Source organism: Diorhabda sublineata, chromosome 3 (genome assembly GCF_026230105.1).
Source record: "Diorhabda sublineata isolate icDioSubl1.1 chromosome 3, icDioSubl1.1, whole genome shotgun sequence".
In the NCBI taxonomy this organism is placed as follows: Eukaryota; Metazoa; Arthropoda; class Insecta; order Coleoptera; family Chrysomelidae; genus Diorhabda; species Diorhabda sublineata.
In genome coordinates this window covers 23,587,633-23,603,868 of record NC_079476.1, presented here as the reverse complement: position 1 = coordinate 23,603,868, position 16,236 = coordinate 23,587,633, and the positions used below count along the sequence as shown (strand labels likewise).

The following is a 16,236-nucleotide window of genomic DNA, read 5'->3' as shown; positions in this document are numbered from 1 at the left end:
CATTCTAACAATCATTATTTCTAAAGAAATATGAACTAATGATTCTACCAAACCAAGAAGCTTACCAGTAATTTTATGTGTATGTAATGGAGTTTGGATGGAAAGCAAATCCAACAATTCTGTTTATTTACATATCTATTCAACAAAAAATGAGCTTCACACGAGTTGAATGGAGATTCAAAATCGATATTAATTTGTATTACAGCTCATTTGCCAAACTGACGATGATCGTTTGGCTTTAATTCCTGCACAAGCTGAATCTTGGAAGCTTTTAAGCCAATATATTTTTATAAAATTTTCTATAAAGTGGAAAGATACAACCCCAGTTCGATGTCTAACCAGGTGCACATTACAGTAAGAGTAAATGAGATCCAAAAACAATCCATTTATACAATGAATGAATTTATAAAAACTTCCAACAATTTGTGAGCGTTAGTTTGATGTAAGTCTATCCGTAAAAAAATGTCAAAAACGAGCGAAACGAAAATATATCAGCTGTTAAATAAAGCAGTGTTGCCAATTCAATGTCGTGAACCACTCAAAAACCACATTTGTAAATCAAGATTGTCTAACTACTTTATATATTTCAGAAAAAATAAAAATTCAAAGCCATATATTTCGATTACAATATTTTCTGACCAACCGTTAACAATTCGTTTTGCGTGTCAATCGCAGAACGGTAGAAACCGCTTTGGAGCGATTATCGACAAAACTCAGACACTATTCTATTATTTTCCGCCATCTGTCTATCTCGGGCAATCTCATTGTAGAAGTTTATGAAATTTATCGTTGAAATAGACTTTCTGTTCACGTTTGAGATAGGTATCAGATTCGAAACGCTTTTCATATATGTGGTGTTTATAATCTAATTTAAAAAGAAATAAATGAAAATTGACCACTTTCAAAGTTTTGTTGGTACAAACACTAGATTTTTCTATGGGGAAAATATCTTTTCGTAAAAAAATCATTTTGTCAATTAGTAATTTTGCGACAAAACTAACACATTTAGAAACTGCACTGCCATAAATTGTCCGTCAGCATCCTTTCCCCAATATCTTCATCATTATGGGTAAGAAAATATTGCCTTGATAACCTAACCTAACCTAAAATTTATCTCAGAACTTTTTATCTAGCGACTATGAGTTGGGCGACTTAAAAAATAAAATCATCAATGATGTGATCATTTGTGGGATTAAATCACAAGTTTTGTCAAAGAACTTTTACAATCTGCAGTTGCGTCGTAGAATTCAAAATTTTATAGTATATTGTGAAATAATTAGTATCAAAATTAATAGGAGTAGATAAATCTCCTGTCTGTGATGAAGTAGGCAATAATTGATATGTTCTAGTACTTTTCCTAATTACATTCAATTCTGCTTATTTTTCAATTTCACCTTAATTATGTATCTCATAATCAAAGTTGATTCAAATATGTGAATGGATACAACTGTCCCCCCAGTTTCCAATCTATAAATTTCTCATCCAAACCTTGAAATTGAAACGATCACATTTCATTTAAATCGCATTATTTAAAACGTTTTATTGCGTCCTATTTTTTATGCTTGTCGAAGGAAGGCGTTAAGGGGATCTCTTTGAAAAACATGACGGCAACTTAATAAAAAGGGGATCAAAAAGACAGCCACGTTGACAGAGATACATTCTTTTGTAAATTCAAGACAGCTTGTAGCGCCGATGTACTTCAGCATGTCAGCTGTTATGTACGAAGAGATACATTTTTTGTACTAGACGTCAAGTTAAAAGGAAGGAAGAACGAAATAAAAAAAATGTAAATGATGAAATAACTTTATTCTTTAGAAATATAGACATTTACATGTAGAAATAAATAATTTGGTTAGGATATAATGAATGTTCTAATTTCCATTGGATTGAGCGTAACGGATCCATCTTCTCCGATAAGTTTATTTGACGTAGAAGATTGAGACGTTATTTTGGGTAGAGTATTCCATTCAAATCTAGGCGTTTTGGAAAATTCACTTAATGGTACGTTAGCTCCTAATGTGGTTTCAGTTATTTCACTTATAGCAATATTTTTAAATAAATTCTGAAACATATCGAAGGAAAGCAATAAGTCCAAGTTGTTTTACGAAAATAAGTAATTGAAACATCAAATTTATTAGCAGGATTTTCTAAAAGTTATACAACAAAAAATAAGGATAAAATGTTTGGTAGGTATTTATGTTATAATTGTTTTTCAATTCTGTTTTATAATAGAATTCTTAAAATAATAACGTCTGTCATTATTATACAGATTTTCACTAGAAATACCACATAAGAATTTTTAAGACTTTGTTCAAAATACATGAATTCTAAAATATTTTCACTTGCACAAATTTTTTCTATGACAATCAGGCATAAAGTTGTGGTTGATTCAGTTCTAACTGAACAAAACTTTTATGACCAATCCAAAGTAAAATACATACTGGGTGATTCTACATTCATGCAACAGAAGTTAATTGCTCGTATTAAATTTGTTTCTTTTTCATCAGCACATCTTATTCAAAGATAAGTCGCCATTACAAAGAATTTTTTTTCAAATTTAAGTAAAAACGAAAACTGACATTTTTATCGTGTAATACATAACCTGTAGTATTTTTCCAACATCCCTATTATGACGAAATTACCTTATTGATTGTACCTTATATATTGTAGATTTCTCAATTCAATGAAAATGAAATATTATTAAAAGTTCCTGTTAATTTACACATTAGTTAAGTTTCGACTGTCTTGATCATGAAATTCTGATTAACAGACTAGAGTATTTAACCTAGAACACAAATGGTACAATATAATGGTAAAGTTTCGAGTAATTTGGCAGTGGTGTACCTCAGGGCTCAATTTTAGATCTAATTTTTCTTCTAGTAGTCATTAATGATATCACAAACTTACGAATTATTTGTAAATTCACTGTATTTCCAAATGTCCAGATATAAATGCTTTACATTCTACCATTGGCAAATCTTTCATTACGATTAAGCCCTGGTCTGATGAGAACGATCTCTGTTTAAACACTGAAGAGACTTCAGTTTCATCTTATGAAGGAGCTTAAAAACCTCTAAAGTTCAACGATGATTTAATACGATCTTCAATTTTCCCTCCGTATATCTCTCTTTTTATTTAATATTGAAACCTTTTGTTGGACCATTGAAATAAAATATTTAAATTTGTGGAAAACGACTCAAGTTTAGTCACCACCTTGTTGGGGAAATATTGTTATAGGAAACACCCTTGATGATCTTATATGGGCATGAATTAACAACACCTTATATTTATTAAGATGGTAATCGAGTAAATGGACATCTGAACTTCTAACTGGATTTGTTAGTGCTAATCTTAATTTCTACTTTTGCTCAAGCATTGGTTACTATGGTAAAGATTTTTCTGAAGTAAGTCCTTGTATCTTTTATTCAGGACCTTTGATGGTTTCTTGGATTTCCTTAACAAGTTTTCGGACTTGTGATGATTCGTGGTTCGAAGTTGGTAGCGTTGGACTCGCTTGATTACGTAATATTAAAAAGGTAGAATGAAATTTTCTGTGTTAAGTTTCAGAATTACATATTGCTTGTAGAAGTCGATATTATGAAAATGAAATGAACCAACGAAAGCTTTGTAGAATTTAAAGAGATAGAAATCGATTTTTTCAGCTGACAAACCTAAATATTTTTATAATTTTACCCAATTCTACCATTATAGTGCACATAATAATGGATTCTGATCATTTAATAATAAAAATATAATAAATACGAATTTGAATATGATACCTCTGATTATAAATACAATCATGAAATTATGTGTAAATAGAATGACGAAAATTAAAATGACAAACAGAATTTAATCGTATTTATATCACAATCCTAACTAGAATCAATACGAACTCTAAATTTATTGAGGTAAATAAATAAAGTCGTTTACCTTAATATTAACGGTGACTTCTTTGGATAATTTAGGATCTTCCTCTTTTTCTAGAATATGTTCTAGTCTTAGAAGATAACTGTTATCTACCCATTGTTCAAAGGATAAAATGTTAATATTTTCTGGTAGTTCTGCTTGCAATGCTGAATACTAAAATAATTTTAATGATTGTTTAAAATGATTCATTTAATTTTCACTCCTGAATGAGTGAGAAATAGAGTAGTTTTAAATTTACATTGAGTCGCATTTAAGATGGAGACATATCCGTATTATCGATAAATGAATCGACAATTCATAAAAAAAGTAAACGATAAAATCAGCATTTTTAATTTTTTCCTTATCTTCCCAATTGCTTATTTAATGGACCTAGTTAGCCTTATTTCAACAGAACTGTTGATTGTTAGTAATTTTAAGACTAGAACCACAACAAACAAGAATCGCTATATGGAGTCGCCGTTTAACAAATCACTACCCTCACTAGGTTAAAAATAATGCTCTCGTTTTTAAATACTAATATATTTAGCTAAACATTGAAGATAAAGTATAAAATGAAAATATTCATGAATTAAGAAATGAAATAAAAATATTTTTTCCAAATAAAACGGCATAACCTCAAACTTTAGATATAAATAAAGATTAAGCTTCATTAAGCTTCACAGTCTTCACAAATGTAACATCGATGCTCTACGCACATATTTTTTGAGCAATAAAGTCCCGAGATGGTTTAAAAAAATAATCACATCCTCTGGATATCCAAGGTATTCATGAAGAGATTGCTTTCATTTTCTGAGCAAATTGATTTGCTTCAACAAAATTTTTTAAGAAGATAGTTCAAGTAACATCTTTTTTACTTATGTTTACCGAGCAACTGTTTTTGAATGACACAGTTAGCTCCTTTATTATTTTCTACTTTCCACTCTATCAGTTCGACGTGTATGTCCTCATTGTTATTTATTATCTCCTCTACTATAGGTGGTATATCCATGGCGTCATTATCTTCAGCGCTGTCAGTGTTTGCTACTTCCTCCAGTCGTTTTTTTCCATGTCATTTTGTATGGTGCTAAATCATTGGCTAGAACACCGTTTTCATCTTCGCTGTGTTCTTCATTCAAAAATTGAGATTCCAATGTATTTTCCTTCTCTTAGTCTTAGTATAAGTTATTCCATAGTTCCTTGTTGCTCAGGAGACGTGTTTATTCATACAAAATCGTTTTTCTTCAAGCCCACGCTGTTGTTGTAAGATTGAAGTAATAATGTTCAATTAAGAGAAAACTGGAGATCATCCCCGTTGCCTAAGGGAAGTTGCTGTATGATTATCTACTCGCAACATGATCCCATAGTAAATGGAGAATCATTACATACAGTGAGAAACGGTACATTATGCAAATCCATGTCACACCTTCGCAATCCTCATTGGGTTATAAATTGTAAAAAAACAATAAAATATCCCTGAACTTCTTCATCTTAAATGCGATACTTTGTAGAAACGTGATAATATCACAAATGATTATATCTTAATATAATATATAATCGTTATCGTAGTGGGATTGTGGCAAAGTTAAACGCCAAAGTGTACTAACTCTAATATATTCCAAGCTTTCGAATACTTATGTATTCATCGTCCGGGAATCGATTGTGGCGTGATACATTTTGTATATCTTTTAAAAAACATTAGACTTATCAACTTCGAAATTCAATATTCAAATTGACGTTTGATAAAAATATTAATCGTCTCTATTGTTTTTATCACACCGGAATTTTTAACTAATTGATTTCCAGGCGATGAATACATAAGTACTCGAAATATATTAGCACAATTTGATGTTTAATTTTGCCACAATCCCACGACAAAAACCTTCATAATCTAGCTAGCAAAGACATCGTTCTTGGTTCCAATTCGCAAAAAGTATGGAATATCATTTGAAGATTGTTTAACATTGTCTACCTGAAAATCAATCTGTTTTTCCAGTTCTTCAAAGGTCATATCCGTTGGGGAGAGTCCCACAAACGGTTGTAAGAGCGTCTTATGAGCAAATATTCGCTCTTCTGCTGATGTCGTTTTTCCTACAAAAATTTGTGTTTCGTTAAAGAATCGTTGCTTCATTTAAGAGTAAGTTTAATAAATTGTTTGATGTGAGATGTAAAAATGTTAGATGCTTACCATTTTCGTTAGCTCCTTGAGTTTTACCCACCATCAAATAATGAGATCCTCTTGCATACATTCCAATTGATAAGGAAAATTCACTTTCATCAAGAATTTCTCCTACACCTCTTTCATCATCCATAGTTAATCTTCTGTGTACCTAAAAGGAACGTTTAGTAAAAATTAGCGAGTTCTATCTTTGAAATTCAAAAAGAGTTTAGAAGTATTTATAGAGGTCCTTTCACACGATCATTCAGTTTTCTCTAAAAATAAAAAGATAAAAACTGAGAATAAACTTGAACTCAGACGGAGAATTGACAGGTTAGAAAATCTATTTGTTTCATTTCAGTTCTCAGAAGCAACGTTCAAATTATAACAAAAAACTTGAAGAAGCAGAAGATAATGAACGAAGTGGAACAAGAACTGGGCAACGTTACCAACCATCACTATGGTAATCTTTTTGTTTTCGGATTCCTCAGCGCCAAAGCTAAGGCAAAAAGGGCAGTTCGACTGAGACTGAAACTGAGCTGAGAACTGATATGACCGTGTAAAAGGACCTTAATACACGTGACTCTGTCGTAAAGAAAAGAAATAAAAACACTGAGAATAGCAAAAATTTCGCATTGAGTAGGTGGCGTTGCACGATTTAATTAGTTTCGTAATTTGAATCACTCACCATAAGTTCAAATTGATTTTTGTCTAAACTCGAACCACCTTGTGATCTGTCGTTGAGAAGAGTAACTTGAATATTTTTCTCCTCGTCTTTCATAACAATCTTAGAAGTAACAGGGTAATAATTACTGGCAATCGGTTCTTCAGTGACATTGTATTTATAATCAAATCGTTCATCTTTTATTCGTTTCATCATTTGTCTACCGTTAGAATCAGTATAGAATATATTTTTGTTATCAAAGTTACTTATTTCAAAACGGCTAATCACTTCTTTTCCCATGTTAGAATTATAACTGAAATCAAGTTGAAAGTTGAAATCTGTACTTCCTGCTGGTGTAAAAAATATTGCCATTACCATGGTAAACTTTCTCAGAAAAGGCAACAAAACGAAAAGAAATGCTCATATGAAAATTTCATTATGTACAATTTTTAGATACATATTTATTAAAATTCAACACTCTAATTAATTATATTTATCAATATAAATTGAAATATCACAAATGCACCTTAAAAATATCAAAAGTGTAATTATATTCTAGCACTTATCATAAAGTATTTCTTTAAATTGATTATCTTATCTAATTAATTCAACTTACATATTGATATTCCCAACCAACCAATTGAATTCCAGATAGTTTTCGTTTTTGTAATATCTAATACTTTGATAGATATCTGCATTTTCATTTTCCCACTTTTGGTGAATTTCTTCAACAAGGTTTCCCGTAAAAACTCTCATTAAGTGTGCAGGTGAGAATGGTGTAGGTGTACTAGATGCTGGTCTAAATAAGTAAGCTCCTGAACTAGAGTCAAAATCACTGGCACTCTTATAAAAATAAAAATTTTGATTAACATCCAAAGTGATGTTATTCAATGTGACTCTTTTCAAAAGATTGCTATTTTCGTCTATTTCGAAGACACCCGATAATTGTTTATTTGTTTCTCGACTGTTTGTTGATGTACTTGAAATTTTTTCGATGTGGTATAATTTCAAACCCATCGCTGGAACGTCTTTGGCAGCAAAAATCAATTCGTGCGAACTTGGTTTTTCTCCTTTTATGTCAACAAAATCGAAGGTACTGAGCGACTCTATTACATCGTAAGGTTCTTGTCCTAAAATATCAGAGAAATATGTGGAAATTTCTATTATAATAATAAACCGCTTCCACTAAATTCTTATCGATATACCATATTGAATAGTAAAATTCTATTTTATATATTCCACGATTCTACGAATGAAATTCCCATATAATGGAGCACTGTATAGAGCACAGTACTTTAAACTAAACCATTAATCAAAGATTCACTGTATGTAATTGCCAATCCAAAAAAATAGATTCAAATATTCAAGTTTTATAAAAAATACAGACATAATTCCAGAGGAATGGAAACAATGATAAGACCCATCCACATAGAAGTTGTAACAACTGCCAAAATAAATTCAATTTTTTGTACTACGTACAAAATAACATGTAATTGAAGATTGAACTCGACCTGTTGATTCGCCGGCAACTCACCTCTCAAAAGTTTAAAGGACGATTTTGTTTTCAATCTAAGTGATCTAATAAAATTACTATCTTCATTTATTTATATGTTTTTCTTTCCTGGAACTGTATGTTATTTTTTATGTAAAAAGCAAGGACATGAGATTAAACCCTTATTGGAATAATTCGAGTGGGGCCTGCGGTGTGGAGATGCTTGTCGAATTTCTGTAAGTAGTGTTGAAAACGTGCAATGATAGCTGATTCCATAGGCTTGCTCTTCTCCAAAGGAAGGAATCTCGATAAATTGACGTTCTACTCATCTGCAGCCAAGAACGGTATTCATGAGCCGAATCTGTCTACCGAGTAGATCTTGCAAATATTGCTCTAGAGGTGGTATTATATTCGGCAGAGCATGTGCCTTGGCAGTATCGGTAAAACAGGTCAAGTCAGCGACCTTTTTTCTAAGTTCTAAGCTGTCCAAGTTTCTTGTCAACCCTGGATCGCTTATAAGTCGAATTGCTCTCTTCTGTATTGAGTCGAGCATCCTCAGGGTTTGCTTGGGGGCCGAGCTCCAAATGTGCAAGCAATAATCCAAAAAAGGACGAATTGGATAGTTTGTACATTTGCAAAAGAAATTTTTTTGTCTGGAAAGCTCAAAATTGTTAATAATAGTAATTTTTATTACCTCAAGTTGTTAAAAACCACATGAACTTTTGAATCAGTCACACTTGAGTCTGCTGTATGTGCATAGACTTGCCACTAATCAGTTGGCACCTAGTTAGTGACTTCATTCACTTTTGAGTGTAGTTTCTTCTCAGTTGCTACTCGTGTATTGGATTTTAGATTGAATAGATCAATATTAGATATTTACTTTGAGGAAAATAACAGACACAAGCAATGGAATTTATGTTGCAGCAGTTGATTTAGAGAAAACTTTCGATAGTATAAATAGAGAGAAAATAATGTGGAATTAAAAAGTTTGTAAGCAATTGATATACATAATTATTCAAAATAGCATGGAAACTTACCATCTGGTCCGTTGACGAGATACTGTCCACCTTCAACAGGAAGTCTTAGGTAATGTGTAGTTTTCCAAGCTAAAGGATTATAGACAGCAACTACAAACCTATCATTGTTTTGAGAAGTACTACATATACTGAAATTGGTCAATAGACATGATGAAAGATCTAACTTCACGTTGTTTTTTGCATTTAGAAGATTGCTGGGAAAAATAATGATTAAATTAGTTGGCCGCACATGCATAAAAAATCATGATCGTCGGTTCGCTCTTCAACATTATTCATGCTTGCAAGAATTGCAACAACTGGTTTATATATAGAATTCCGAGATTTGCGAAAGCTGAATCAATTTTATTTATTTAAATGATTTGTAGTCGTCAGTCATGAAATTATAAAGCCAACAGTTGTTGATTTTAGAGATATTTGTCATATTTATAACATTCAATTGTTAAATATATCAACGAGATCATTTCGATATATACTAAAATTTTTTTCTCGTTATCATATTACGATTGAACCAATTGAGATTTTCATCATATTTACCTCACAATTTCTCCAACAGGATCTTCAGCTTTTCTAATAGCAGCTGTTAATATCCTAACATAATCATCAGTAACTGTTTGTCTCTCTGTACCAGTTATAGCATCATGATGTTGTAAGATACCCATTGCATATTTGAGATCGTATATTTGTCTATCATCTATTCTATCTTTATTAAAAGCATATAATTGTTTTGTTGCCTTAAACAATAATAATTCAGAATAAGTGATAGAAGTCTTTAATAAGGTATATTAAATAATTAAGGGATTAAGGGAGCAATGGGGGCGTTCCTAAACGAGTCGCTGATTTCGTATCCAAGGCTACGATCATAAGAGCTTCTGAAAGCAATGCAGTATGATCATGCGGTTATATTAAAACACAAGAACCTCGAAGATGTTCTAGCTTTCACGAGATACCGATCTCCTCAAGTCCCGCATCCACCGGTTTCTTCGAAAGTCTGATAGATAGAAGAGCTGGAGATAGAGTTTTCATAATAGGTGACTGGATATCAGGAATAACTGGCCGTCTGAGATGATGATGAGAGGAGAAAATCCCATGTATTTTTCAACTGTGGTCTTCACCGGGAAGATCAACAAGACATCCGGCTACTTCGCTTCACCCACGAATCTGTTTGCCAACAAATGAATTGTTCTTCATAGTGCCCGGATACAGTAGCTATACACTCGGCTCAATTATAATCCAATTCCAACATTCTACGTATCTGATCGATTTAAGAATCACCACCCCAAAATTTTTAGTTCCTTTCCAATCAAGCGAAATTTAAGAAACAATATAGACAACTGAATTGGGAATTATTTCTTACTTGTAATATGTTGTGCCCAGCTCTCTCGAATCGTTTTATATTTGGTCTAGATGTGAAATAACCTCCCCAAAAAGCATGTGGATAATCGCTGTATGGAAAAAAATCGTCAGTTTTCAATTGAAGACTCGGGTTGGTGTCATGTACGGCTTTCATATAACAAGATGGCGTCGAATAAACCAGATTATATTTGGTATGATTCTTGAAACCTCTGGAATAATATTGTTATGAGAATTATTACTTTCTTTCATCATTTTGCTTCGTTGTTTGTTTGATTGTGACTGAATCCGCAAACATATGATAATACAAAAATTTAAGGGATTGAAATTACTACGACGTAAGGTTTAAAACTGTGGCAAATTATTTTTCTACAAATAATTGGATGAAATTACAATCAATATCATTGTTTTAAGTGACTCTTTCTTTTGTATCAATTCATCAAGTACATATCACACTTGCCTTATCAGTTTGTCCATATTTTCATAATTAAAACCAGCAGATTGATAAAGGAAATCACCACCCATAGTAACCAAAATGTTTTTAATGTTTTTGTCGTAATAGGAAGCATATTTGTCTAAAACTGTAGTGAACTCTTCAACCTGAAACGAAATAATGTTCAAACACACACACACACAATATCCTAAGATGTTCCTAAACATTTTTATTTGTTGCAGTTTTAGTATCTAAATCATATGTTTATGTATATACGGAGTGTCCCACGACTAGTTAAAACTATCTGTATATGGCAAAATACTTATAGTAAAATCATGAAAATTCCTATGTTTCGGTTTTCGGATACGATCTTTTTAACTAAAATATTTTCACAGATGGCCGACTTCCGGTTCTACCGGAAGTCGATTGTAATTTTGTTATTTTAAATATAGCACACTGTATATTAATACATCTTTGCAGTAAGATATCCAGATAGACCTCGATCTAAATCGCACATTGTTAAAAGAATACTTAACAATTTGAAGATATCGGTTCATTTTAAGCAAAAGTTAATCGAATTAAACCATTTGTGACAATAATAAGATATGCTACAAAATTTTATGGAGAATTTGAAGCCAAAGGAAAATAATCTGATGTTTTAGAGTAAATGTTCAAAATTGTTCCCTTGAACTTCAATGCATTTTTCAAGTATTTTGCCATATACAGATGACATAACTCGTCATGAGACATCCTGTATATCTGGTGCAGATTCTAGCCCTCTACATATATTAAATGATTCCAGTTAAAGTACCAAAAATTTCTTTCTGTTCGGGTTGTCCTTTTACTTAATTTACTTTATAATTTCTGAACATATAATGAAAATAGCATCCAAAGTACTTTCAAAAATTCTACAGAACGGACAAGGAAATAATCAGTAATAGAGGAGGTCAAGTAAGAGTATGCACGGTTGTACTAATAGTAAAAAATGGAAGAGTTCATGAAAGAAGGCGAAAAAATAGGTCTACAAAGAAATAAAAACAAAACTTCACACTTTGTTGCAAGGACGTTGAGTGTGATAAAAAACAGGCTGAATGATACTCAGAATATAGAAAAACTTTTGCATATGATAAAAAGAAAATGACATATAACTAAGAAAAACAAAGAAGAGAATGTGATAGAAATAATAGATAAACCAAAAATAATATGACTGGAACATATATAGAGAGCTGAACCTGATGCTTGGATAGGATTAATGTGGAATAGGCACAGGGCGAGAGAGAAGTTGAAAAGGACAATCAAGTTCCATATAAGGGAGGTCGTACCATTGTTATCATATTACATTGAGCTACAAAGAAACTTTTTGTCCGCATCAAAGTTCAATCGGTGTGATGTATTCTGATAAAACGATCATATTGAAGATATGATATCAGTTTCATTCATCATCCTGTGGTGCGCGTGCTGCGCTGTATGCAGCTCCTCATGAGGAAAAATAAATACAAAAATTATTTTCATTTGTTACTTTTGTTTTAATTTCATAGTATACCTTTTGATTTATATTATATAAGACGCTATCCGGGTTATCAACAATCTGATCGTCCCCACACGCAATATCCCAGCAGAAATTCGTTGGATTGTTGTATGAATAATCAGGAAAAATACTTCCAAAAATGTTGGAGTCATCTGTAAAATATAATAATACGTGATCCAAAGAGTATTATCTGACTTATGCAGTAGATGGTCCGATTAAGGCAGAATTTATCTGTAAATTAGTAAAATTTGCTTTTTTATTTTGATTTTTCAATATAAAAAAGGCTCATCGCTAACATATAAAGACATTTGTGCTATATATAGTAAGGATGCTGTAACTGATTATATCGCGAGTAGATTTTTCTGTTGTCGAAATTTTATTTTAAAACATTTGCTTAACTCCTATCGGTCTCTCACTGAAACAACCAATGAAATGTTGCATCTGTTCGAAATAAGATGTCAAGATTCACTGGGCATCAACCATCAAACAGTTTGGAACCATTTTAGTTGAGAAAATCGAATCAATCGCATTGAAGTTTGTTTGTTAAAACGCAATGAATTGGATTCATTTCTTTAGAAAATTAATGACGGGCGATGAAATATGGATAAAATCTTCAAACGAAACCTTGTGGTCGAAGGTCTGACATAAAAGAAGTGGAAACTCAGATTCCAAGAAGAAATGTAGAGGAAGTATGCAGAGTTTGTCAACATAATTCCCTCAATTGCCTGAGCTTTTTTTGGGAGGTTTCAATGAATAGTCCGTACTATCATTTGTTTCAGACTTTGCAAAATTTCCTTGATAGAAAAAATTGGTATTAATGAAGTCGTCGAAAATAATACTAAAACACAGATAAAGGTAACAAGTTGTGGATGTAATGCAAAAAAAATTAAATAAGAGACGGTAAAAACGTTTTAAGCAACTCTAATATATATTTATCACTTAAAGAAAGTGTCATAAGTCAAAAGTCATAACTTCTTCTGCTTTGTTTCTTTTATAACTAATTTTAATATAATCGTATGATATTAAACACTTAGAAGATTAATTGTACAACAATTTGAGGCAACCCATTCTCCTGTACGTGCAAGAAATGTGCAAGCGTTTTTGGGATCGAATGTACATGCAATTTAATTGTTAACCAATAAAGTTCTTTTACATTTAATAAGCAAAAGTTACTAGGCTTTAGAGCTATACTTTATCAACAAGTTTAGAGTGCTTTAGGTTCTGTTAGCATTTCGAAATTAATTTTTTCGATGTAAACGTTGCTGTTAATTTCACTCAATACATTAATATATATATAATATATACCTAAACTGTCACTGCTTTTCCAAACGAAATCTAAATTATGTTCAGAACATCTTTTCTTGAAATCTTCTCGATCTAGCCTAGCAAAAAATAAAGCACTGTATCCAAGTTGGACTAAAATCGAAGCGTGTTCTCTGCTGTGACCAAAAGGATCTATTTGCCATCCGACAACTGGTCTACCGCATTTCCCAACCGTTTCTTCAATTTTCCTGAAACGTCACGCTGAAGTATATATGATAAGTATAATTATGTAAATTACTTAGAGAAACTATTTGTTTAGAGATTAGTTTGCAATGTTGAGTACACTTCAATTAAAAAAAATTATATGAAATATTTAAGGTAAAAGTATAAAGATAATTTTATCTACAAGGTGTCTCAAAACGATCCAACTATTTCAAGAATGAGTGATAATCAAAAAAGGCGCCAGGGAGGAGATACGCGAGGGTCGTTTCCTAGCACGCTCCTTAAATTTTTAGTTGCCTTCGATCACTCATTCGAACTCGACGATTTTATGGTTTGCGCAACATTGTGAAAGCTCCAAGCAATGCAACAGTTTTAGCTTGGATTCAGACATTCAATACAACAATATTGGCGAAATTCGTCACGGCCGTCCAAGGACAGCAAGAACGCCTGGAAACATTCAGTCAGTAGCAAATTCTATAAGCCGACAGCATCGACTCAGCGTCAGAAAGTGTGAGTCTCAATTTGGATTATCAAGAGCGATAATTCACCGCATAATGGGATCTAATTTACACCTAAATGTTTGTAAAATTTTAAGAATGCAATGTTGAATTTATAATTTCAATGTTCCTCAGTGATGAGGCACATTCATTCATTAGGATGGAGACGTAAATAGCCAGAATTGTCGTTTTTAGGGGCTACATCGTACACCACTAACTACTCTTTAACTGCATTGCACGAGTTGCTCCCAAAAAACGTGATTTCACGAAGGGGTGATATTGAATGGCCACCTCGGAGCCCTGACTTGACCCCACCTACGAGAATAATCCACGAGATTTGACAGATTTAAGAAAAGATCAGGAGTATTCTTTGACCACTTCTTCAAAAAGATGTTGAAAATGTATAAAAATATATATAATGTATTTTTTTCCCACTGAAGAAGTTGGGTCGTTAAGAGACATCTTGTATAAGATACAAATAGTATTGGTAGGAATTTTGGATCTTCTGATGTAATTATATATTATATATTGAGTCATTTACCTTAACCCCAATGTAAATTGATCGATAGTTGATTGATAGTTTGTACACGCTTCATCGTTCATTGCCCATCCAGCGCTCGCAATTTCAATTTGACCGTTATCCACAAGATACTTAAACGATGATCTCATATATTCGTCTTGTTCCTGCCACCATTTGTAGAAAAATGATGTCTCAACTTGAATAAACCTGCTCATAATATAACAATCAAAACAAATGTGATTGTAAAAATTCAACAAGAGATGTCTTGCATACTGATTCTAAAAGGTTTGAAATTATCTTTTCCTAGTGTATGTGTTGTTGATTTTATTTAGTTAAGCAAAACGTAGCGTGCTCGACAACGATTGAATTTAGAAAAGCAGCAAAAATAATTATCGTAGAGACATTTTTTTTCTATATTATAACTGAATAGATTCGTAATAAAAGATAATGAGATTTACCTTCTGTCTGGATTTCGTAACAACTCCTGTACCACGGAACTAATAATATTGTGAACAGATATGGTACGTCCTACTGCCTCAGTATTTACTGAAGATTAAAAGAATTTATTTTGGAAATTGGACATGATTTTATGATAAAAATGAAACAATCAAAATGAAATTGGTAAGAAGTCATTTAAAAGTGAGGAAAAGGATAAAAACTTTTAATATAACGAAAATGTTTTTAAAAGATTCAGATTTTTTGATAAATATCTACTTACATCCATAAAAATATTCATCAACTGTTTTCAGCCATCCTACGTCATCGTGAGAATGTGGTATGAGATGGATATTTATTTTATTTTCATCTAAAGGATGGCATACCACACACCCGACTTTATCTTTATCGTCATTTCTAATTGCTTTTCCGTCTACAGCAATTGAAGAAACAACTAATACAAATACCACTTTTTTAATCATTCTTAGTACCATTACTTCGGTACATCAGTACATTAGGTACTTTTATACTGTTGAATTGATGTATCACTTGAGATAATATCAAAGTATGGAGAGATAAGTGAAAAAAAATATATGTCAGTTAAATAGTTAATTTTCTCGACTTTGAGATCAATTACATATAAAATAGATATCAGCTTTGTAGATTTATGTCCGATCAACGATCTTAAAAGTCCATATGGAAATAAAAGTTTTTTTTGGTGGATACTACGCTTT

General features: G+C 32.0%; 1 protein-coding gene across 1 annotated transcript; it reads right to left on the bottom strand.

Annotated features, from left to right (window-relative positions):
- Positions 1 to 1,789: 1,789 nt before the first annotated feature.
- Positions 1,790 to 16,064, bottom strand: LOC130441562 (lysosomal alpha-mannosidase-like). Its single transcript, XM_056775290.1, has 15 exons — positions 15,786 to 16,064; positions 15,526 to 15,613; positions 15,089 to 15,274; positions 13,871 to 14,076; positions 12,581 to 12,717; positions 11,065 to 11,204; positions 10,609 to 10,816; positions 9,789 to 9,985; positions 9,255 to 9,448; positions 7,342 to 7,855; positions 6,750 to 7,038; positions 6,092 to 6,233; positions 5,876 to 5,994; positions 3,931 to 4,080; positions 1,790 to 2,062 (listed from the first exon to the last, which is right to left on the bottom strand). Exons 1-15 carry the CDS (start codon positions 15,994 to 15,996, stop codon positions 1,853 to 1,855), a joined length of 2,991 nt encoding a protein of 996 aa, XP_056631268.1. The 5' UTR covers positions 15,997 to 16,064; the 3' UTR covers positions 1,790 to 1,852.
- Positions 16,065 to 16,236: the final 172 nt, after the last annotated feature.

What these genes read in the sequence shown, in the direction of transcription:
- LOC130441562 (XM_056775290.1), bottom strand. Translation starts at nt 15,996, where the DNA reads ATGGTACTAAGAATGATTAAAAAAGTGGTATTTGTATTAGTTGTTTCT. An exon ending in CAATTTACATTGGGGTTAAG is followed by an intron (nt 14,077 to 15,088) that starts GTAAATGACTCA and finishes GTGACGTTTCAG; the next exon opens with GAAAATTGAAGAAACGGTTG. An exon ending in CTGGGCACAACATATTACAA is followed by an intron (nt 9,986 to 10,608) that starts GTAAGAAATAAT and finishes TTATTGTTTAAG; the next exon opens with GCAACAAAACAATTATATGC.